A 25,259-nucleotide genomic window follows, 5' to 3' on the forward strand; every position below is an offset into this window, starting at 1 on the left:
TGGCATACCAACCAGCAAATGGACAGTTGTGAATCTGTAGCTGTCAGAGAGGTCTGCTTTCAGATGAGAAAGAATCGTCTGAGCTGGGTAGCTCTTTTAGTCTTCAACGCCCCTCTCTTGAAGGGGAAGGCAAGTTTGTTACCCAAATGTATGTAGGTTATTTTTCCTCATTTTTCCTAGTGCTACAAAATTACAATTTTTCTATGCTTTGTAATCAGCATCCAAAACTAATGAGGAGCACAGAGGGATTTCATAAGGAAATCTGCACAGAACTGAATACTACAGAGTAGTAGACTACTACTATTGACAGTAGACTGAAAATCAAGGTTTGGGTTTTTTTTTTAACTTGTGTTTGGGTGAAAGAGTAAACATAAAGGATATTTTTAAAATCATTTCCTCTGCTCAGCTCCACCTTCTTGAGTCACCTCTTCATGTGGTTGAAAACTGATACACAGATTGTATAGATTTCATTGGCCTGCTTCTTGATTGACCTATATTGCATAAAAGCTAAATAACCAACTTTTGGAAGTCTTTCCAGAAGTAACCAGCTAATCAAAGCTTTTTGAAGTTTGTATCTTCAATTTATAATTGACACAGTAATGATAAATGTGACAAATGATTAATCCAATTATTTTAAAGTGCAAATATGTGATTTTTGTCAGATACTAGGGTTAATCTTTGATATACTAAAATGATTAATCTAGAAGTGAACAGTTTGGCAAGAGTACTTACTGAATGCTAGTATTGTAAAAATAGCACTTGGCGTGAGTTGTTAGTATTTTCTGTTAAATTCTTTTTATAGGTTTACAGTGAACCCAGTATCATTGTAGTATGGCAGGCAGGGATGTGGGAGGGTGGGGTTAGCCTCAGGCCAGACTGGAGATTGAATTTTGTGTAAAAGTGTAAAGTACTTCTTTGTGTGTCTGACATACCTTATTAGTGTAGTTGCTGAGCCTGTTAAATATAGGCACCTGTTGGCTATAGGCTGGAAGGACAGCTTAAACAAGCAGAGGACTCACATCTTTTGTGCTGAAATTTTCAAAACTGTTACGCGAAGCAAAATTCCTTATTTGCACAACATCAGGCTGATTCCATGGTAACTGGAGTTTTCACTTCCGACTTCATGAAGTGACCATGTATCATGTAGCAGACACTGAAAAATTGATAGTGAGGATTAGCCAGACGTACCAAAACAGTATAGTAGGACTGTTAATTTCTAAATTGGAAGTAGTTTCAGTTATTTCTATTCCTTTCTGTTATAAGGCTTTTGGTTTTATGGCATTGATGCTGCAAAACACAGGAGTATATAGAATGATTATAACCTTGACAAAATGTGTTTTACCAAAAAAATTGACTAGAGACTCTTCTAACAGCCTACACCTTAGATTTTTTTAGTGATCTAGAAATGAAAATGTGAACTTTAGTTTATACTGATATTTCAGAATATTTTTATCCTGTATTCGTGAAACAAATGGATTTTTAACTGTTTGTAATTGTAATGTGTGTAACTCAATCACTTTCATTAGGAATGCTGGGAAAATGTTTATATGCATTTTTTTACCATTATGTAAATTTTATTTCATTCCTCTCACTTAGAAACACTAAATTTCTCATGACTGTACTTGCTGTTTGCTTCATATCTTTTTTTTTTTTTTTTAAATAGTGGGTTTTTTTTGTACTGGCAACTCATGCCATTCGTATTGCTCCTTTTCTGCCTGTCAGCACTCAAATTTGCAAAACTTATGCATAATTTCATTTCCCTTTTTCCCCTACCTTCTTTGGTACATTCACATGTTAAAAATTACAGATGTCTTTTGTCTATTTTCCATTCTTAAGTCTTCTAACAGCAAAAATCCAGATGAATTTCCTAATTTTCCCTCCTATAATAGTATTATTTCGTCTGATATTTTACAAATCCCTCACTGTTTTCATAGGCTACCACCTATTCAAACCTTTTGCATTTGAATTAAGAATTCTAGGTCTTCCTTAGTTGATGGTATCTCGAATTCTCTAACATTAGTTAGGAAATAACTTACACTTCTTGATCAAAACCTGTTTTTATTAAGTCAGTATCTCTGGTTCCATGCCTCTGCTTATCAAAGGCATATATAACTCTTCAAATGTTATGTTCTCTTAGATTTCTAAATACTCCTAGCTCCCTCTGAATAATTTCCATCAGCTTTCTCCATTTGCTCCTACTCAGTTGTCAGATAGTTTGCAGTTTATCAGTCTACATTGCCAAGATTATCAGCCCCAAAGCTGCTTCCTGTTCTCCATTGGTACCATTGACCTTCCTGTCCATGATAAACTTACTCTCTGTGCTTATCTTATTCACTCCTTCTTCAGTTCTGCTCTCTTCGCAGCTAAGCAATTCCAGATTTTAATTTAAGTTAACCCAGTGCATTTTGCAACCTGTGCTGCCACCTTCAAGACTTAATTTCTTGAAACACGCAGATCTTCCTCCAACTCTTTTGCCATATTTCCTCAATACTGATGATTTTTCTAGGACAATAGTGACAGAATACAGTAGTCTGGTTTTTGTTCTTGCCTTGTTGGCTTTCCTTCATTCTGCTCTGCATTGGCAAAAAGAAGATTTTTTTCTCATCCCTTCCTTTCTTCTAGCTTAAGTATTTCATCTAGTGATGCTTATCTTCTGGTTTCTCTTGGCCTAGACTCATTTCCTCTATTATGCATCTTTCACAACTTTGTTTCAATCTTGGGATATCTTCTACGTTTTTATATTCTCGTACTGTTTAGTTTCTGTCCTTACTGGCTTCAGAATGCTGTTCTTCTCCGGTTCAGTTTTGTGTATTAGTTTCAAAGAAGTCTGCTGCTTTTCTCTGCATTTGATTTTTACAGATTATCTACAGACACATTGTCATATCTTGCCCAAATGGTGAAAACTTGCAAATCTATTCTTCTTTGGAATAGAAGGAGAGGTCTCTGATGTTTTCTGGTAACTGTTAAGCTTGAGTTTACAATTCTTGTCTTGACTTTTATCTCTTTCAAACATTATGGCATGCCTTTTTTCGGTCTTGATAAACCTAACAGTCTTTTCCCATGAATGTCCATCTGAAATCCTGCTGAACAACTGTTTTCGCAGCTTATTGAACTGGCTTTTCCTGGTTATTTGACAAGTCAGGGTGCTATCTCTTGTTGTCAGATTGAAAATAAGTGTATCATTTTCAGAGCTTTTCTTTGCCTGATGTCCTGTCAGCCCACTTACCCTTTAGAAGTGTATACTTTTCCTGCTTGTTTCTCAAAGATGCCTGTTTATTTTTGATTGTTGGTGGAATTTGTTCCATGTGTCTATTTAGGCTTGATTGATTGTCCTGGGAACACTTGTAGAGGTAATTAGTCTCTGTTTTAGCAGTCTGAAAAACTCAATTTGGCATGAATTTTAATATGTGCATGCAGAATTATAAGTCAGGGTCCCGATATACTGAAAACACTTGAGATTTGTGCTCCCAGTTATTCTTATTATAAGTTTCTTACTCCTTTACTTAATCTGTTTTACATCTGGTTTGTTAATTGCTTGATAGGGACTAGATACTTTTGTTTTGTTTTTACAATTCCTCAGTGAATTCATGTCTTGTCTCAAAAAGAGAGTTTCTTCAGTGCTTGAATAGCGCAAATTAATGCATGAGAATTTGCACCTGCAACTTGCATATGCAGTTATAGTGTTATGTATGTATTTATTATGCTAAGGTAGCAGGTAGTATTTTTAGTGTATCACAAGTTTGAGGCTTTCTAAGAATGTTAGTGTGTGATTACATAAGCAGGAACAGACATAGCCTGAATCAAATTTGTTCATGATCGTATTGGCCTGGGAACACCGAATGTCTATCCTTTTCTTCTTCCTTCTAATCCACCAGCTAAATTTGTGTTTTTACATTTAACTATTTAATAATGAATTGTACTCAAACAATGACATTTGTTGAAAATATTTCACTGAACTTTTTGTTAAGTCTTCTGTAAGAGGGGGCTGACTTACGCATTAAATGATTCCTCTAGATCTCAAAGTTCTAACTTGGGGCATTGCCAGCAGTAAGTTTACCTGTATGCAGCCCCTTTTGGCAGAGCCTGCTTCTTGTGTGTTGCGTTTGTAGTGGGAGTACTCCAGGAAATAAAGTTTCCTGAACTCCCAGTGGATTATGGAGGTTGCATGGTAACAATGTTTAATGATTAATACAGTGTGCAATAAAGGGGAACCAAGATGCCCATTTGGTCAAGATTGCGGCATGCTTGAAAAGGAGATAAAATCCAAAAGTCTGCCCAGTGAAATACGTGCAGGAATAAGTTTGCTTTACACAGTCTAAATTTCAAGCCATGCCCTGAAAATGTAATGTTATTGTTAGTACGCATGATATAATAAGCAAGGGCAATAAAAAAATTAAGAAGTGCGGGAGAGGACGGAGAGGTAGCTGTGGTGTCTGTTGTCTCAGTTTGTGTAGGTAATTATTCTTTCCTGAATACAGAATTAAAGTATAGTTTATATAGCTGGACATGCAGTGTGCAGTGTGGTTTTCTGACACTGCACTTAACAGAAGCATTTACATTTGAAGGATGTCTATCAAGGTACTCTATAAAGTGATGATACTTCAGGAAAGGGGAATGAGGGCGAAGGAACTGTGCTAATGTCTTTTCCTAGAATTGTTCACAGGACCATATCTAACAATTGCAGTACATTCTTTGAGCAGTAGGTTTGCTATTCACTATAGAAATATTAGGGAAAAAAACAACTATAGTCTCATATTCATGAATAAGATATAACTTATGGGATTCATGTTCTCTTTTAGGCTACTAATAAACTTTTTTGCAGGCAGTTGTTTTTGAATAACACTAACGTTTGTTCTGCTCAACAGGAATTTCTGGCATACATTGAAGAGAGATAGCAAGTGTGTTTAAGGTCTAACATGTAAAAAATTTGAATTATTTTCATTTGATGTCATAGTTATATAAACAGCCTTGTCACAATTTCTTTTACGTTTCATTTTATACTTCATGATAGTTTGGAAGGATGGTTTTGCTTTTTTTTTTCTTCCCCTGAAAAGATAATCTTATTCTCAACCTTCTTTCTTTGCAAATATTCACACTTCCATAGTTTGCTAATTCGGTGCACTGTGATAAAATTATATACTCTAATGAATGATCACTAACAGGAAAACAGATGCAAATATCTCTGCATCCACCAGTCTGTTATTTCGGAAGTGAGGGGGCATTACAAGTTTATTTTCATTGCTCTCTGAAATCAAGCTAGTACATTCTGTACAGTATAGTTGCCAGCTCTGCTACAGTTCAGTGGTTTAGATCAGAAATTAATTGGGGCACTTGGGAAAATTTCAAACTTCAACCTGTTCTGAAGTAATAAAATGCAACTTACCTCTGTTAATTTTATAAAACTGTTCCTGGTAATTACATACTGTAGGTATCGCACTTTTCTAGTGCTTGTTCACAAATAAAAATATTCTTACTGTATCAAATATCAACTAATCAAGTCTTACCTCTTAACAAATAGTTTTATACTATTTACAAGATATAGTTCTTTATTCAGGTAACTTTTTTGTAGTTTTTTTTCATGTGCTTCAGTATCCTTATTTTTATTAAACTAAATTTGTGCCTTTTTACTCCTTACCTCAGTCACCAATGAATAGATCAGCCTGTCACAGATTTTGTTCGTTCTATGTATGAAAGTAATTAATGCCGACTAACTGAACATGTGCTCATTTACATCTGAAACTGTACTTTACCATATAAAATTTCAAATTCCTCCATATAATTTGGATAACATTTTCTCTGGCTACTTTTACTTTGAATATTGCAGCCTTCAGCTTTGCAGGTCCTCTCTGCTGCTCCTTCCTCCTCACTCTTTTCCCCTGCTCCAGCCTGAATCCTCTCCATGTGCTGCAGCTCCCTTCAGGGGGTATCGACAGGGAACACGCCTGCAGCTCCCTGTCAACAAAACCTTGCCACATGAACCCAACACAACATATGATCCTTCTGCTAATGTTTCTGTTTGTAAAGATTATGCTTCACAGAAACAGAAAAGAAAGATTTGGTGTTACTGGCTTTTCGCTTTCAAATGTGGGCTGTTGCTTCGCGAAGGGACACAACTGTGCAAGTGAATCTAGTGACCAGCAGTTGCAGTTCACCAGCTTTGTAAGAGTAATGCAGTGATCTGCATTTGCCTTAGCAGGATGATGCCTCTGGGCCTATCTCAGCAACAGCTTTGTGAATTAATACCAAAATTTGTACTGAATTTTTTCCTTTTTTTTTCACATGGAGTAAAAAGTAGACGTTATCCAGCATAAGTGATTTATTCTCTTTGTTTCACTTGGAAAGAATTTCTTGTGAATACTTAATGTTAATAGTGAAATTAATTGCATTAGCCCAAGTAAGTTACAGATCAGAAACAGATGCATTACTTTCTTGAAGCAAAACTTGCCACTTTTTAAAGAGAAACAGTAATGGATATATATATATATTTTAAAGGGATGTGGCATTTCTAGATAATTGCTGCTACTGTTTCAAATATGTGCTTTATTTCTTGGGCTTCAGTTTCTAATTTTCTTGGATATTTTTTCTATATTTAGAAGTTTTATTCTGAAGTATTTTCTCCGTACAATTCTCTATTTTGTTTTCTTGTTGTACCTTGAGCTAAAATTAAGGTGTGGTACAACCTTTTCCTACTATTCTGGGACTTCTTTAGAAGTTGCTTCTCCTCCCTGCTACCTGCTTGGGCTTAGGGTATGTTTGGAGAATTTTTTCTGTACGAGAAAGAGTGGAAGATTATTTTTGTTTCTGGTGGTGGTGCTTCAATAATCCTTCCTGACTTCAGTTTTATCCCCCTTCTCTCCAAAACAAGCACTTTGAAGAAGTCCTGGCTTTTAGAATATATGTGGTTAACATCCTAAATTATAGCAAATGTGTTACAAACAACACAGTGCAGATATTATAGAAAAAATATTTAATTGAAGTTTTACAGACTTAGTGGGGAGGGAGGAATCTTGTTATTTAGAGATGTTAATGGGTAGCTAGCCTGTGTTACATAAAAGGCATCTTAAGACTCAGTAAAAGATCTATAAAAGTCTGTTAGAATTACTGAGTTTCTCTGACCGCCTTTCTGTACGAGTCCTACATGCTGCTTGAGAAGGTCAGACTTCTTAGTCTGGGGGCATTTGTTAGGTAGAGGAGAAGTGGTTTAACCTATGATAATGGCTTCTAGGTATTGCCAAGTACTGCTGTTTAGGTTTCTTTGCATGTAATTGCTTAAAGAAGCTGGGTGTAACTTAACCAAATAATTACTGCTGCTCTTTGGTAAAAATAATACTCATTTTCTTCATAAGAAAAATGTAGATTGGTTTTCTTACTTTTTTCCATGATGGTTGATACGCCATAAAATGTTTTTGGTGAGTTTTACAGTGTTGAGCCATAGATAGGAGGAGCTTACTGAATGCAGCGTAAAGGAAAAAAGTGTCCTTCAGTAAAATGTAGAGACCTGTGTTTTAGTGCATAACAGTCTGTGGTTGTTCTTGGTTTGATTTTGGGGCTTTTTAATTTTTGGGGTTTTTTGTGAGTTCGGAGAGGTTTGCGATAAACTCTCTTCATTGAGGAAGGCGTTAAATACTTGAGGGAATTGATAGTGAGATCCACAAATGGAGCAAAAATTTGTCAAGGTAATGGCTCTGCTTTTAATTTCTTGACAGGGCTGTACTTTTGTCTGCCATTGCATGCATTTTCAAAACTAGTTTGCCCATGTTACCAAATATGACTGTTGAAATATTAGTTAGAAGAGTCAGATTTTAAGATGTTTGAGGTTGGTTGAAAACTATTTTTCTAGAAAAAAACTGTTAGTACTCTACAGGCCTAGTAGTAAAGACAGGAAGTAGTTTTCCTTTTGTTAGTAGCTTATGCTCTATTTTTCTTTTAATTTAAGCACAGTACATGAGAAAGGAGAAGTAAATTGAAATAGGAATTACAGAAGACAAAATAAAAACAACCCATTGTTACCCATTATTCCTTTTTATTCTCGTTTATTAAATGTTGCAGGCCAGCTCCAGTTGTGACAGTAATAAGAAACTCGGTATCACGTGCTAGAGCCCTGGTACAGACAAACTCACTACTGTTTTATTTACATGTTTATGCTGTAAAAGATAATGTTAATTGGGGGCACTGGTAATGTTTTCTCACTAGGGAACTTACCAGAGTTTTGGCTAACAAAATATTTTATATACAGTTTTCATAGATAAAAAAGAGTTATTTAATAAGCTGTATCTATGACCTTTTTCCTTAGTAAATGGTAAATATTTACTTGTAAAATTACAATTTTCTGAACCTTAAAAATATTTCTCCCGATTTGATCTGTCAATCAAAGATAATTTATTTATACAATTGATCTGTTTAAAAGGAAAGGGAAAAAACCAAACATTGTATTACAGACTAAGTGTCATTTATCTACAAAAAAAGTAGAGTATCTATTATGAAAACTTAGTTTTTTGTCTTGCTGGGTATCTCTTACGCTCTCATGAAGTGTAAGAGCCCTAAGGGACTATTTCTGAGTGTGAAGATGACAGAGGGTTGTTGCCCTTGTTTTTATTCATTTTATTACCTTATGGGAACTATGGGGGTCAGTATTCCTACAATCTTCCAAGTGCGGGAGTATTGAAAGAGGCAAATGTGCCTGCTTAAAACCAAGGCGAAGCAGTAAAAATTATGAGAAAAATGGAGAAGTTCCCATTAATTGGTTGTTTTTCTGCAGATAATAAATTAGCCTCTGTTCTTTAATATTAGTACTGTTTTCTAGCAAATGGCAATGTTGGATTTTTAAATTTGAAGACTTGCCTTTTGCACTGGCAAAGTTTAATATATCCCTGTTGAATTAAAACCACTTAAAGAGTTTGAGAGAAACTGAATATAGATGTGTAATAAAAGTGTTTATGATACAAAAACTGGATTATAATGAGATAAGTTAGTGTTTAAATGGCACATCTCAAGAGCATGCATCCCAGAAATAATGAAATGCGACTTGCCTTCAGTACAATAATGAGAACGTATAAATTTGCTATCACAAAGTGGTTGGATACGATTCAGGCATGAATGAAAGATCTGAATAGTTCTGCTTAGCAGAGATTGTTGTCAGGCTAAATGGATTATATAGGCCTGCAGTGCCTGCTGCATGTCAAAACTAAGGCTGAACAGTGGTTTGTATGAGAAGCAAGTATTGCAAGCATTTCTCTTACAGAGTTCAAGACCATAGTTGCACCTTAAAATGTCGTCTTTTTGAGCTTTACATTAGCTGTCAGTCATGGAAAGATGGGTAACAGACAAAAAATGTTATATTTATATATTTATAGAAAGAGAAAATTATTATCTTCGGATTGATCTTACTTTCAATAATTGGAATAAAGTGTTACCTAGATTAAAGTGGAATACTGCAACTGTGAATTGTACAAATTGATTTTTCTTGGGAATTCCAGCATTCTCTACAGTCTTGTCATAGTTCAGCCCCGATCGGGACCAGACTACGCAGTCTCTCTCTCACTCCCTCCACCCTCCGAGAGAATAGGAGGAGATGATATAAGAAAAAACAGCTCGAGGTTTGAGATAAGGACAGGGAGAAATCCTTGAAGTTACCGTCATGGACAAAACAGACTCGACTTGGGGAAAACTATTCATTTATTACTACAAACAGCAGGATAATGAGACAGAGAACAAGACAACCTCCCCCCACCCCTCCCTCTTCCCAGGCTTAACATTATCTCTACTACCTTCCCCGCCCCAAGCGGCACGGGGGGAAAAGGGAATGGGGGTTGCGGTCAGTTCATCACGTGATGTTTTACGCCGCTGCTTCATGGTTGGGGGAAGAACTCCTCACATTCCTCCGCTGCTCTGTTGTGGGGTCCCACCCATATGCCACAGTCCTTCGTCAGACTGCTCCGGCGTGGGTCATCTCTTCCACGCAGTGCAATCTCTCCACAACAGCTGTCCCAGGGGGCCCTCCAAGGGCCACAGCCGCCTTCAGGTATCCACCTTCCCCGGTGTGGGGTCCTTCACGGGCTCCAAGTGGATCTCTGCTCCTCTGTGGACCTCCATGGGCTGCAGGGGGACAACCTGCTCCACCATGGTCGTCACCACAGGCTGCAGGGGACTCTTGGCCAGGAGCTGCATTACTCCTCCCCCTCCTTCTTCACTGACCTTGGCATCCGCAGCCATTCCTCTCCCAAGAAAAGTTCTTCACAACAGGCTGGCAGACGCCTCTCAGAATCTCTTCACATCAACCAGCTCATCTCCTCTCCACTTCTTGCAGCCGGGCCGGACCGAGTCGGGCCCAGTCGGCCACCTGGCAAGAGGCCAGAGGGTGAGGCCTGCAAGGCCCTTGAGGCCTGTGCCTCCCCCTCTGAGCCTCTGCCCCAGCTCAGCTTCTTCACATCTTCTCTTTATTTTTCTGTTTTCCCCTTCTTAAATACATTATCGCAGAGGTGTTATCATGGAACATTCTGCTACCAATCGGCTCGGCCTTGGCCAGCAGCAGCTCCGCCCTAGGCCCGGCCGATGCACTGAACAGAGTGCCTCCCTCACTAACAAAACCACAAGAAGTCTACAAACTACTAAAGAAAACTCAAAGCTAGTAATATATACAAATACAGCAGGTACAGTGCCAGGAAAATTTGTTCATAGGAGAATCATATGTTATTAACTACATGTGCAAGAACAGTGGAACCAGGATCATGTCTATATAGGGAATACTCCTTCAGCATAGTTCCATTACGTGAAATCATGATGTTTAAGAATAAGGTCAACTAAAGACCAGTCTTAGTGTTTGATATTCATCACATATATATATATATATATATATATATATTTATATATATACACACACACACACACATATACAGCAATATTGTTGGAGAAGTAGGGATAGAAAGCTACCACTGTTCCTCCCCTACAAAAGTGTATGTAGGCATGGTATTAATACCAAGTACAGGAGAGTCTGCAGAATTCTCAGTGGATCTGTTTTAACATGTGAACTTAACTTACTACCATTAGAAAGCTTGTGAGGTTTTGTCCCTGTTTAGTTTGACTTTCTATTGCTGCACTTGTACTTACTATTTATTTTTTCGTTCTCTGTGAAGACTTATCTCTTTTGCTGTTGTTGTCAGTAGGCCTTCTTCAGCTAGTTAACACCTATACATTTGTGGTTTTACTTTTTTTTTGCATATGGACAGACACTACACAGTAGAGTACTTTTTGAAGTGGACGGTATCCTAATGTAAGAGCTGATTTGTTTGTTGACTCTGGTTGTGTTGCCCACGTTATTCCATTCAAAAGGTCAACTGTGAAATTCAGTTTTTGAGGTTTTACTTATTCCTAATTTTATTTATTACTAATTTTTCCTTTGGATTGCAGACGAATTGTGGTAGTTAATTCCCCCCCCCCCCCCGGTTTTAGTTAATATAATTCTTTTTTAGTTTTCCTGGCAGTCACTTAGACTTGTGCTGTACTTTTATAATGATCCTTCATATCTTAGTGAGCGTCTATTGTATCTATCTTCATATTTGCTTATACTTGTTACATTTCATACAGTTTATGACATCAGTAAAGTGTTCAGGATTTGGCAAAAGTTCTCATTGCATTCTTTTTCATCCTTTGTATTTTGTCCCTTAATTTGTACTTCTTTATTCTGTGGAAATAGTAACTTCTTTGTGTGTGTCCTTCCATAATTATTCTTAGTATTGCTCAGCAATTCTGTTATCTTTGTTTGGAAAAGTGGTTGGAGAGTCTCTGCTCGTTTTTGGCAAACTAGAAATGGTTAGAAAAGAAAATTGAAAGCCACCTGATCCTTCATATGGCTACACTTTATCAGAGACCTGCAGATAGAAGAATTGATCTTGCTCTGCCTTGCAGGCTTCAGAGAAAGTAATACCTCTTTTTACCTGAGTGTGTGTTTCAAGCAAGCTTTTTTTCTGTTAAAGTCCAACACAGGAATTTAAAATCCCTCTAGTTCCCACAAAGTGTAACTTCTATCGCTTATATAAAGTTGTTATAATTATATTGCTTAATGCTCACTTTACAGTAATTCATAAACATAATCATACCTTACAGGCAGCTGTTCATTATCAGACCCTTTAAGGTAGCATCAACTAAAAACTGTTATAAACTGTTACAGTTGTAATGTATCTGAAAGGAAAAATTAGGCTGTATTTTTCCTCCGCCTGCAATGACAATTAAGAACTCAGTTAACTGATTGCCTTGGCAGGGGTGGAGTGTTACAGACATGCACAGCTTTTTTCCTTGTTACCTATGTATGAGTGAATGGTGTATATTCATAACTTCATCAGAGATTCACTGTAATATATTCTTTTGAGATTTTTACTTCAGGATTGAGATTCATGGCTTCAAAGTTCTACACATAACAAATCTACACCAAGCTTTTAATAACTGCTCTTAATAGTGCATGAATATATGTGACATAAAATAAATTAAAATTTGCTTAATTGATTGTCTTAATGGCTATTAAGTTAGCATGGAATAATTTTGGATTTGAAATTGTTTACCTGGTCCACTTCTTTAATGAGAGAAGTTGTTTGTGAAGCAGCTTGTGAAACAAAGTAATTCTAAAGCCTACTAAGTCTGGTAATATACTGAAGTACAGTACCTAAATTAGGAAGTAAGTTCTCATTGTTACTCAGTTAGGAGTTTATACCATTCTTTTGCAACATTTTTGAGAAAGGCCGAGGAGGAACAGACTGTTTAAGAGATTTTTTTGGTATGTATGAACATTGTCTGTCTTTTTTTTTCCCTGACTGACACAGAGTTGTGAATTCTTTAAAAGTCAACCTTTAATCTGTTTGAAGAAAAGTACTTGTTTAGAAATTCAGCTTCTCAGTCTCCTCTTGAAATTAGGTGGCTTCAGAGAGTCAGCATGTCTGTTCTGACAGAAGTGGAAGGTAAAGTCCACGTTAACTCACTGAAGTTAGTCATGCTTCACACTGAGAAAAGCTTCTACAAAAGTGCTATGTAAAGATCTAGGACTGTGATGTGGAATAAGGTGTAACTTAGTAGTCTCCAACACTGACCAACACCACACTGCTCTTTGCCCTCTTCTTCCCCTCCCAGTTTAGCCTCTTAGCTGTGCCCTTTTACCATGCCCAGCCTTGACATTGTCTTTGACATGTCTGCTGGTATTAGGCCACAGTCACATTTAAGCGTTTGCAGGTGAGGTTGAGGTTTCAAAGATCGCAGGAAGTGTCGATGTTCTGAACACTGGTGAGAAGAGATACAGTTCAAGGAGGATCTTCTTTCACTGACTTGTTCCTGAATCCAAGTTGTCTTAAACTAGTGGGCAAATTCGTTTGCAGAGATGTTCCATAAACAAAGCTTTGTTGTGAGGCATGCAGTCTAGCTGTCTTGTCTGCAGCAACTGCTGCCCTCAAAGCAAACATCCCCCCTCATTCTGCATCTGTACTGCCAAAGGTACATGGCTTGATGGCAGGTTGTATTTTGCCATGTTTGAAGTCACAAATGCTGTGAAACTATGTACTACTGTATGTCACAAGATGGTAAGGAAAGCACGACCACATTTCTGGCTGGGCAGCTGTGTGAAATTTTTCTGTCATCATAGTCAACTGTTCCCTCAGTAGCTTGGACTGGCTTATTCTGGTGTCACCAGGTGCTCCTGGCTTGTCCTTGTGCTTATCCTAACTCGAGCTTCTGCTCCTGACTTACCTCTGTGTTTCTGTTGGGTTTAATTTCAGCACATACACAAGTCTAGCTGGACTACAAAATTGTGTTAGTGAATTTAAATGAAAGCAGCTTGAATTTAAAAGAAAAAAAAAGCAAACAAAAACCATCCCGAAGGATAAAGAGCTCACAGAAGAGTGGCTACAAGCCCCATGAGACGTACCCAATTCCTCTGTCAGCTTTTAGCAATTTGGAGGACTTGGGATCAGAGATGTGTCTTGCTAAGAAGTTGCTTATCTACCTCCTAGTGCAGTGATCTAGTGTGTGACCTGAAGTTTCTGTCTAGTCATTCTAAACAATGCAGTCTGGACTGCCAACTGACCTGGGGGCAGTCTGAGTTTTTGAGTCAACTCTGGTTTTGCAGGGGAAATTTAAGCAGAGGTAAAATGCAAAAATATATTTTCCTGGGTAGCACAGGACTGAGCAAGGAGTTTCTGCTATGGCTCTGAGGAGTTTCAAAACTGGCATATATCCTTTAATATTTCATGAGTCGTCATGAATACAAACATCAGCCTTAATGAAATTGTCTCCTGTATTTTTAATAAGCCATACTATTTGTCTCAAATCACTCTTGTACTTAAACAATGGAATAAATTATTGGTATTCAAAAAATCAATATTAACATTGTTTGAATGCATTTTTATAGTAGGATTATATGCACTTACTTTTAGAAGCAGAGCTTTGTGAAGATAAAATCTAATTCCTAGTCCTTTTACTTACATACCGTAGTAAACTTGAGCATATAAATGAAAGCTTGTATGGAAAAAAAAGTTGTACTGTAGGGTGTGGATCAGGTTTTTGAAGGAGCTCAGCAGGCAACAGCTCTATGTCAGGATTATAGTGAAATGGCTAATTTTTCACAATTGTTTCCTGTAAGTTTCCTTTAAAAACATCTGTAGAGAAAATCCTGCCCTATAGCTGTATTTCAGAAGTAGTGTGTGATTAAATACACTGTATTACAATGTTTACCTAAAGCAAGCGCGTCGGAAGCATGTTCTTGCTAAGTGGCTGTGAAAAATAATATTGTTGATATATACTTGCCTTTTGAATGCCATATCAATTTGTTCAGTTAACAGATTAATTTTTATTTGCCAAATACAAATTCAGTCTTTTACTGAGACATTTTGTTGCTTTCACAGATCTAATTAAATGCAGCTGAAAGATATACATAAAAACTGTTTTGTGGGACAAATTCTTAATGGTGGTTGTATGTGAGTACAAAAACCTGATGGCAGTATGTATCAGCAACAAGCAAACAGGAAGAAAAGCCTTAAAAGCCAGCAAACACAAAACCTGCAGTGGAATTAACAGGATCTACCTGTATAGAAATACTTAATTTTTTTTTTTCGAACTTGTTTTATGCAAAATGTATCCCTTTCTAAGCAAATCAATATGCGCTTATGTTTAGGTTATTCTTCCTGTATTGTTCTAAGAAAGGAAGAACAAATGTGTTTTATAAATGGAAGACACATGTTTTAATAAAGCTACAAACGTAGACGATAACTGTCAGTGTGAACCGTAGAAAGAGTTACACAGCATATATTTCTGAGAACCTGTTCCTGTGAGGAGGGAGTACTAAATAACTCTCAACATGTGCTCTATTTCACTCGAGGATTAAGTCTGTGGATAGTAAACTCTTTGAAGGTAGCAGCAACTCCTACTAGTTTGTAAAGTGTTACGAGCTCTTATGGCAGTGTATGCATAATCAGCCCTCAAATTCTAGGTTAAATTTGTAGGACAAATTTACAAAATTTGTTTGAACAACCCCCTTACCTTTGCTTTTGTATATAGACTGTTGTAAACTGAAATGACTGGAATTCTTGCATGACTATGCCTTGAAAACCATTATTTTCAAGTGAATTGTATTTTGAAGACTAAGACTTCAGTTGTAGTGTTCATAATATGAACTTGTAGTGTTCCATAATCATTGTGGTTTTGGATTAGTTTTAAGAATTTGTTTTGGTGTTTTGGTTTTTTTTTAATCATCTAAGAGAGATTAATGTTTTGAAAGCTCTGCTATCCAGAATTAGGATAATTTACTCTTCCAGGAGCTGGGTTTTCAGGACAAACATCTGAAAATAATGACCAGTTTTCTAGATTTAAACCCAGAGTGCTAGGTAATCTGTGGTGAAATACTCCCTTGGTTTTGATTTTGTGTAGCATGATTCGTGGTTAAACTAAAGTGATACCAAATTACCATGAGGTGAGTAAGATTTAAGAAAAGAGTCGACAGAGAGGTTTCCATGTATTTCTGTTTGCCACAGACTTAGCTTACAGATGTCTTGTCTCTATTTACACTTATTTTACTGTTAATTTTGGAAGGAAAGATCTTTACTCTTTTTTTTAGTAAATAATGTTGACAGTAATGAACCACATAGTATTGAGTCAGTGTGGACTGTGCTTGGGAGGGCGAGCATGGTCAAATAGTGGAATACTAGTTCTGGGCTTATTGGTACTCTGAATGCAGTTCCTCTTTCATTTCAGATATTTCCCATATGGCCCTTTAGGAGTCTTAAGCTCAAGGTCTCAATGTCTCGGGCACCGCAATTTTGTCTGAACCTAACACTGAGAACATTTTCACATACATCTCCAGATAGTGATAATGGAATGCACAGATTTGAACTACACCTCAATATTAACCCTTTCTTTCTTCCTGAACTTTTTTTTTTTCCTTTTGTTCCTCTCTGAAGAAAGAAGATTCTTGATTAATTTTTGGATTGGTGCAGGTGCCCAACTCTTGGGGGTCACAGTGGCATTAGCAGTTCCTCTGTGTGAACTTACATATCTGCATCCTGCCTGTGTCTGTCCATGCTCTGGCACCTGGTGGTTCTTGATCAGTAGAGTGGAGAGCCCACTTTGTTTGCTGGCTATTGCAAACTTTATTCTTTTACACTTTTATTTTCTCTGATAAGTTAAACTGACTTCCCTTTCCACTTCAGAGCACAAATAGTCACACGCTATTTCAACTACATATTGCTCTTCTCCTCCTACCACATCAGTTATTCTTTATAACCTCTGAGATATTATGCAGAATTAATTTCTTATTCTTTGCCACATACTTCAGACAGACAGCCTTTGCTTTATATTTCTTTGTGCTTACTGATTGAGGCAGTTCTGAAGACATTATGATACTGCTGAAATTTATTCAAGACAAGTCATGCAGTCTTTGTTACAAGACTAGCTTTTTCTCAGATTCTCCTTTACCAGCCTACTTGATTAGGTGGTTTTTGAGGCTTCTAATGCTACTTAAATGACAATGCCTTTCGGAGGTTTTTATGAACTAACTTACAGTGGTGTCCTGCAAAAACTTCAGGAATTTCCATGTACATTAAGTGAACATTTAATAGACGGTAGTTATTTCTTTGGTAGAAGCCAACAGGAAGGAAGAAGAGAATGTACAAGTTTGGCAACTGTAACTAGAAGTTGCAATGAAAAAAAAAAGATAAATTAAGATGGTAGACTTATCAAAAAAGTTGTGTACATGTGGACCGTGAATCTTTATATAGACCGATGTTCTTTATATATACAAGATTCAATAATGGGATGATTGTAGTATTTTTGTGCCAAAAGCTTGAACAAATTTTGCTGGAATACATATGTTAAATTTTGGTAAGCAATTCAAAACATCTTTGGTTCAAATATGCATTAGAAACTTAATCATTAAAGCATCAGAAAATATTCCTGATATATTGCTTTATCAAGCTTTCATTGATTACTTTTGTCGGTGGTTTTTTTCCTCCCCGCCTTAGGAGCTGAGGGAGAACCAACAACTTTTGAGGCACTAGGAAGAGAAAATGGTACCTGAGCGATGGACTTTTTTTTGAAGATGAGTTGGAGTTAGTAGCTTGGAATATCTGGAACTCTATATTTGTGGTGAAAACTTTTAGTAATTATTATAATTTTGTGTGTCTGTGCATTGAAGGTATCCTGAATTAGCAACTGTGTGCAGAAATCCCGATACTCTAATTTTGTATCCGGGAGCTGAAGCAACCAATTTGGAAGAAGTTGCTGTGATGTCTTCCAGTCCATCTGTTATGATCATCATCGATGGAACATGGAGTCAGGCTAAAGATATATTTTACAAAAATTCTCTCTTCCGGCTTCCCAAGCAGGTGAGTTATAATTCGTAAATTAAAAATTTTAAGTGTATCTAATAGATGCTTACTTTGTGACCAGCCAGAAGGGAGTGTTTCTGTGAGGATGAAAATAGTGGACATCTTTTTTTTCCTTCTCAGCTGTAACTGGTTGACAAGATAAGGAAAACTTGAACAGTTAAATAAAACAACCTATAAGATTGTGAGAAAGATTGGAGATTTTCACTTTGTCACTTCAAATTCATTTTTGTTTGTTCTGAGTTAATGAATCTTATTTCATAGTGAATTATGCTTCTGCAAAATTGAAAACTGGTTGTAAAAATTAGTGTAGAAAATTTTTGCCTGTTGCCTAAGATGTTAGAACCTATACAATGAAATAACCATTTTTTCACCCTGCATAAGTATTTTACAGTAACAGGAAAGCTGAAGGTAGAATTTTGTAGCGTCTTATTGGCAGGTCAACTCGTGGCTCAAGGAGTGGTGCTCTAGCCAGGGCTTTGGGTATCTAGACCATGGGGTGTGCTTTGATAAGCCTGGGCTACTAGGGGCAGATGGCGTGCACCTAACTGAGAAGGGGAAGAGTGTGCTTGGACAAAGGCTTGCCGGACTCGTCCAGAGGGCTTTAAACTAGTGTTGCTGGGGGAGGGCGAGGACAGTTCAACCCACTGCTGTCAGCATGGCGCCAGTGCCAGCACCGAGGGTCCAGAAGCTGAGGAAGGATCTTGGGTATGTGCAAATGAACTTAAACTGCAGTCCAAAGGAACTCCTGTCTCTCCAGCCAGGAGGTCGGCTTTGTTGGGGGCCCAGCTGAAGTGTCTCTATACCAATGCACGCAGCATGGGAAATAAACAGGAAGAGCTGGACACACGACCAGGGCTACGACTTTGTTGGCATCACGGAGACGTGGTGGGACAACTCATACGACTGGAGTGTCAACATGGAGTACAGGCTTTTTAGAAAGGACAGGAAGGGGAGACGAGGAGGGGGTGTCACTCTCTACGTCAGCAACCAGCTGGAGTGCGTGGAGCTCCGCCTGGGGACGGAGGAGGAGCTGACAGAGAGCTTACGGGTCAAGATTAGAGGACGGGGACGGACAGGGGACGTTACGGTGGGGGTCTGTTGCAGGCCGCCTGGCCAGGAGGACCGAGCAGACGAGGCACTCTATAGTCAGATAGGAGCAGTCTCACGGTCACAAGCCCTGGTCCTCATAGGGGACTTCAACCACCCTGACATCTGTTGGAGAGACAACACGGCAGGGCACAGGCAGTCCAGGAGGTTCCTGGAATGCATGGATGACAACTTCCTCCTGCAGGCTATAGAGGAGCGACGAGGAGGGGTGCCATGCTCGACCTTGTGCTCACCAACAGGGAGGGACTGGTGGGGGATGTGAAACTGAAGGACAGTCCTGGCTGCAGCGACCATGACATGGTGGAGTTCAAGATCCACGGAGCAGCGAGGAAACTACATGGCAAGCTCTCCGCCCTAGACTTCAAGAAAGCGAACTTCGGCCTCTTCAGGGACCTGATGGGCCAAGTGCCATGGGAGGCGGCCCTGGAGGGAAGAGGGGCCCAGGAAAGTTGGTCCACATTCAGGGAGCACCTCCTCCAAGCTCAGCAGAGGTGCATCCCCATGAAGAACAAGTTGGGCAAAAAGGCCAGGAGGCCTGCGTGTATGAGCAAGTTGCTCCTGGACCAACTGAAAGTAAAGAAGGAAGCCTATAGAGGGTGGAAGCAGAGACAGGTAGCCTGGGAGGACTACAAAGAGGCTGTGCGAGTGGCCAGGGATCGGGTGAGGAAGGCTAAAGCCCTGACAGAATTGAATCTGGCCAGGGATATAAAAAGCAACAAGAAATGCTTCTATAGGTATGTAGGGGACAAAAGAAAGTCCAAGGAGAATGTAGCCCTCCTCTGGAAGGAAACCGGTGTCCTGGTTACCTGGGACATGGAGAAGGCTGAGGTACTCAATGACTTTTTTTCCTCAGTCTTCACTGATAAGGGCTCTTGTCTCGCTGCCCAAGCTGTGAAAGGCGCAAGCAGCGACTGGGAGGATGAAGAACCACCCACTGTACTGGAAGAGCAGGTTTGGGAACATCTGAGGAACCTGAAGGTGCACAAGTCCATGGGACCTGATGAGATCCATCCGCGGGTCCTGAGGGAACTGGCGGATGAAGTTGCCAAGCTGTTGGCCATCATATTTGAGAAGTCATGGCGGTCTGGTGAGGTCCCTGATGACTGGAAGAGAGGGAACATAACCCCCATTTTTAAAAAGGGGAACAAGGAGGACCCGGGCAACTACAGGTCGGTCAGCCTCACCTCTGTGCCTGGCAAGGTCATGGAGCAGAATCTCCTGGAAACCATGCTAAGGCACATGGAGAGCAAGGAGGTGGTTGGTGACAGCCAACATGGCTTCACCAAGGGCAGATCGTGCCTGACCAATTTGATGGCCTTCTATGACAGGGTGACAGCATCGGTGAACAGGGGACGAGCAACAGATATCATCTACCTGGACTTGTGCAAAGCTTTTGACGCTGTCCCACACAACATCCTTCTCTCTAAACTTAGAGAGACATGGGTTTGATGGATAGACCACTCGGTGGATAAGGAGTTGGCTGGATGGCCGCACTCAGAGAGTGGTGATCAATGGCTTGATGTCCAAGTGGAGACTGGTCATGAGTGGCGTCCCTCAGGGGTCTGTGTTGGGCCTGGCCCTGTTCAACATCTTTGTCGGTGACATGGACAGTGGGATAGAGTGCACCCTCAGCAAGTTCGCTGATGACACCAAGCTGTGTGGTGCCGTGGACACGCTGAAGGGAGGGATGTCATCCAGAGGGACTTTGACAGGCTGGAGAGGTGGGCCCGTGCCAACCTCATGAAGTTCAACCAGGCCAAGTGCAAGGTCCTGCACCTGGGTCGTGGCAATCCCAGGCACAAATACAGGCTGGGTGGGGAATGGATTGAGAGCAGCCCTGAGGAGAAGGACTTAGGAGTGCTGGTGGATGACAAGCTCAACATGAGCTGACAATGTGCTCTGGTGGCCCAGAAGGCCAGCCGCATCCTGGGCTGCATCAAGAGGAGCGTGGCCAGCAGGTCAAGGGAGGTGATTCCCCCCCTGTACTTTGCTCTGGTGAGACCCCACCTGGAGTACTGTGTCCAGTTCTGGAGCCCCCAACATAAGAACGACCTGAACCAGTTGGAGAAGATCCAGAGGAGGGCCACAAAGATGATAAGAGGGCTGGAGCACCTTTCCTATGAGGACAGGCTGAGAGAGTTGGGGCTGTTCAGCCTGGAGAAGAGGAGGCTCCGGGGAGACCTGATAGCGGTCTTCCAGTACCTCAAGGGGACCTACAAGAAAGATGGGGAGAGGCTGTTCAGTCGGCCTGTTGTGACAGGACAAGGGGTAATGATTTTAAAATAGAGGGAGGTGGATTTAGATTGGATATAAGGAAAAAATTTTTTACAATGAGGGTGTAGAACACTGGAACAGGTTGCCCAGAAAGGTGGTGGATGCCCCATCCCTGGAAACGTTGAAGGCCAGGCTGGATGCGGCTCTGAGCAACCTGATCTAGTTGGGGATGTCCGTGCTCCTTGCAGGGGGGTTGGACTAGATGACCTTTGAAGGTCCCTTCCACCCCTAACCATTCTATGATTCTATGAAAGTATCACAGTCTTTCCCTCATATTTGGTGTCCAGCGTATTAAAAATTTTTTTACTTTTGGCAAGTGTTCCTTAGAATTTAAGCGGAACAAATACTGGCCAACTGTGGTTTGGGGGTTTCGTTGGCTTTTTCTGGTGTTTTTTTTTTTTTTCCTTAGCAACATCAGCACCCATCAACTTGAATTGCCAATAACAGTTAAGCTGTGGTTGCACAACTATTACAACTGCCACTGCCCTAATGAAAATACCCTGGATTATAATGCAGTATTAATAACATTAGTGGACGTAGGTTCCTGCACCATTCCTGCATTATGAATGGTATGACACTACTTTTCAAGGAATTTTTTAGTGGATACTTGAGTGGCAGGATGTGCCCAATGTAAGTGTTGAAGTTAAAACTCGATCTCTTATGAGTCAGTTGCTGTTATTGAATAAGTTTTTCTCCTGTTATTAGAATGAACTCATTTATATTTATGTCATAGAAACATACCAAGCAACATTTGTTTATGTACTACAATGGTGTGTCTGGGTTAAATGCTCAAATTACAGATTTGCTAGGAAAGGCTCCAGTTTCACACATTGCTGTTTTTTATCTGCATTTTGCATCATTCATAACCAATTTCTTCTAAATTCAGAAGTTGGAAGATGTTATTGGTTGGATTCTTTGTAAGTCTTTGGAAGGAAACATAACTTTTTTTGTAGTTTTGTCATATGCTTGTTAATGGAAAAACTGGTAAACATATTTCTCCTGTGGTTGGAACTTATCTGTAATACCGTAAGTTTGAATTTGTTTGGAAATCAAATTGCTGTCTGAAGGTTAGTGCTAGCATTGCTTTAAGTTTCCTCCTGGGTTGGCTCCTATAATAAGATATGTGATTTGCTGCTGACCAGTTTCCATATGGTCATACTGGTAGGGAGCTGGGGTGTGGCAGAGCACAGAACTCCTGGAGGGAGGAAGAGCCTCTGGTCCTTTTGAAAGAAGAGATGCACACCTCGAACTGTCAAATGCAATGAACACAGCTGTTGCTTAAGTAACTGTCTTGGCTCCCGTCTTTGTTCTGGTTTATAACTACTTTGCCGTCCCTCATTTGTTGTGCTTTTTTGAAATTTCTGAGGACTGCAGGCTTTTGGTGTGAATTCACAAAAATGTAAGTGTTCTAAAATATTTGCTTCCACCAGCTAGCTCAATTTGACTGTCCAAAGTCAGCAGTTTTGCCAGAGATCAAAATGGGACAGAATTTTGTCCTGAACTTGAGTTCTTCCAGATAGCGTGATGCCTGTAAGATGTTTCTACCCATATATTGTTATAATAGTGTGACTTAGAGGGAAATTTTTCAGCATACATAAAAATTACAAGCCACTGGGTGGTATAAACAAGGATTTTGTTTCTATTTCTTAAGTATTTCCATAAGACTAAGATTATTTGTCCAGATGTAATTTGTTGACAAAGCTGCTATTTTTTTTCAGGGGCATTATTAAAAATATATTGTAGAAAAAGTATTAATACCAACAGTTTTACTATCAGAAAAAATTCTCTTAATTGTTGGATCACCTTTTGATCAGTGAAAAGGATGACTGCTTCTTCAGGAGGGGTGATGAGGTGGCAATGTGCAGACTTAAAAACCAAAGCCTTGTGGCTTTGATGTTAGAATAGTTTAAATGGAGTACTGTTAGTCAACATGCTACCAATTGAAAAAAAAAAGCTACTCTAAGTCTTATAAGTAATTTGCTTTAGGGGATTAAATCTGTTTTCTGTCAAATCTAGGAGTTGCTTTTAGGCTCTTACTATAGTGTAGCAGTTATGTTATATTGGTGTGAGTGAAACAGAAGACTAGATTCTAGATTTTACTCAAATTGTTTTGACCTTCAGAGGAAGATGGTGAAACAGATGGAATTTACATCTAGGAACTTATGGGATTTATTTCAATATGTATTTCAGTTTAACTGCAATTGTATGAATAGATTTTATGAAATTTATTTCACTGCAACCCACTTCAAATTCTGCAGAAGATTTGTCATACACTGAGGCACCTAACCACGGATGGATGGCTTGCCTTTAAGTGAGAAAGTGTTTCTGTTCATAATCTCTTCTGTTGGACCCTACCAGATTTGCCAGCAAAAGTAAAAAATTACAAATTCTGTAAACTGGCTATTCTCAATTGCAGTGCGTATTCTTGAATTAAAAAAGCAGAAGAAAACACTTTTTCCTAATCTATTCACTTGGAGGAGGGGTAGATAAAGGAAAAAAAAAGGTCATCATTCTTGTCTGTTCCTTTTAAAACTTGCAAAAATAATTCTAGCTTTGTTTTCCAAAGACACTAATTGTTCCTGTTTTTTTTTTTTCCCCACTCCCCCCAGCCCCCAGGAGAAACAGATTAATATCTTCAAAGATAAGATCCAATGGTTGCAGCTAAATGCTAGCCTGCTATTCCACAACAGCCTTTTCTATTAGTTTATTCTGTGATTAGTGAAAATTAACTTGGGAAGTAGCTTATGTGTTCTAGATGGCTCTCTTTTTTGCTTCCCTTCTCTTATGTGCTTGCTACTGACAGAACTTCCCCTCGGTGGGTACATGTAAGATAGGTACTTCCGCAAAACCTGAAACAAACAGAGGCGCATTGCATGTTTTCTAAAGGTGACTTTTTTGTCCAGTCATTTAAAAACTGGCTTATTTACTTCTGTTGTGCATAATTCAGCTTTGTTTGAAGTTCATGCCACTTTCCATTATAAAGCTGAAATCTGGTCGTTGAATTTGTTTAGAAATCATTGGTCATTGGGTGATGGTTTATTTTCTTTTTCTCCTGCTGACAGTTAGGCTGACTTCAGTAGTGGATTTTGATTTTTGGAAGATCAGTTATTTGAGCTTATTCCAGATGATTGCTGCTTTATGGCACTTTACTACTACCTGTGTCTGCCTGTAGTCAGTGTTTTTGGCAGATTGTATCGGGGCGTTATGATGTGAGAGAGGACCGTGTGTAGATAATCCATTTTGTTATCTGTCCCTTCTAGACAGTATCATCTTCGATTTCTCTTTCATTATGGTGTTGACAGTAGCTTCTGGGCTGTTACTTACTTAGCTTAAATTTCCTAATAATAATTGCGATGGTAGAACCTATTTCTTATCCCCTACTGTAAACTGTGAAATTTGATTTTTCTCTAATGAGTACAAATATGTAAGCTAAATTTAGATTCTGTTGACCTATTGAAATAAAAATTGCTGCGCCTAAAAGAAATTTACAATATTTCCTTGTTTGGAAAAAAGATAAAATTTTGCATATAATTTTACTATGGTATCTGAATTTTTTCGGTAATGATATTTGTCTCATTTCACTTTATTCCTTATTAACACTTATTTCTCTCTGCTTCACTCTAGCGTATTATTGCTGAGAAGAATAAATAATGAGCTTACCAGCTAGTGAAACAATGGTTGATTACTGCAGATAACTCTTGAGAATAATAAAGGGAATTAAGTAACATGGCATGAAGTCCTATTTCCATCTGGGAAGAATACTGGAAATAAAGTATTTTCTAGATACTTGCTTTAAACAACTTAATGCTGGAATTTTGTTCTCTTTTGCCTTTGAACCATAACTTTTATTTAAATGGGTGTAAAGAAGATACTCAATCATGTATTGTCATAGTTTAGCCCTGCTTAGCGCAGTTTCTAGCTCACTCTCTGCACCTTCCAGTGGGATGGGGAGGAGAATCAGGAAAGGAAAGAAGGCAAAACTCATAAATTGAGATTAAAAAAAAAAGTTTAAAAGAACAACAG

General features: G+C 38.9%; 1 protein-coding gene across 2 annotated transcripts in view; it reads left to right on the plus strand.

The window, feature by feature from the left end:
• The window catches only part of DTWD2 (DTW motif tRNA-uridine aminocarboxypropyltransferase 2), a 91,791-nt gene that overhangs the window by 37,973 nt on the left and 28,559 nt on the right, over nt 1-25,259 (plus strand). For both annotated transcript variants that reach the window (XM_086770486.1, XM_086770487.1), the window contains exon 4: nt 17,663-17,852. In XM_086770486.1, the coding sequence (XP_086626612.1) occupies nt 17,663-17,852 (190 nt within the window). The remainder of the gene's footprint in view (nt 1-17,662; nt 17,853-25,259) is intronic.

Source organism: Chlamydotis macqueenii, chromosome Z (assembly GCF_036417535.1).
Source record: "Chlamydotis macqueenii isolate bChlMac1 chromosome Z, bChlMac1.mat, whole genome shotgun sequence".
Classification (NCBI taxonomy): domain Eukaryota; kingdom Metazoa; phylum Chordata; class Aves; order Otidiformes; family Otididae; genus Chlamydotis; species Chlamydotis macqueenii.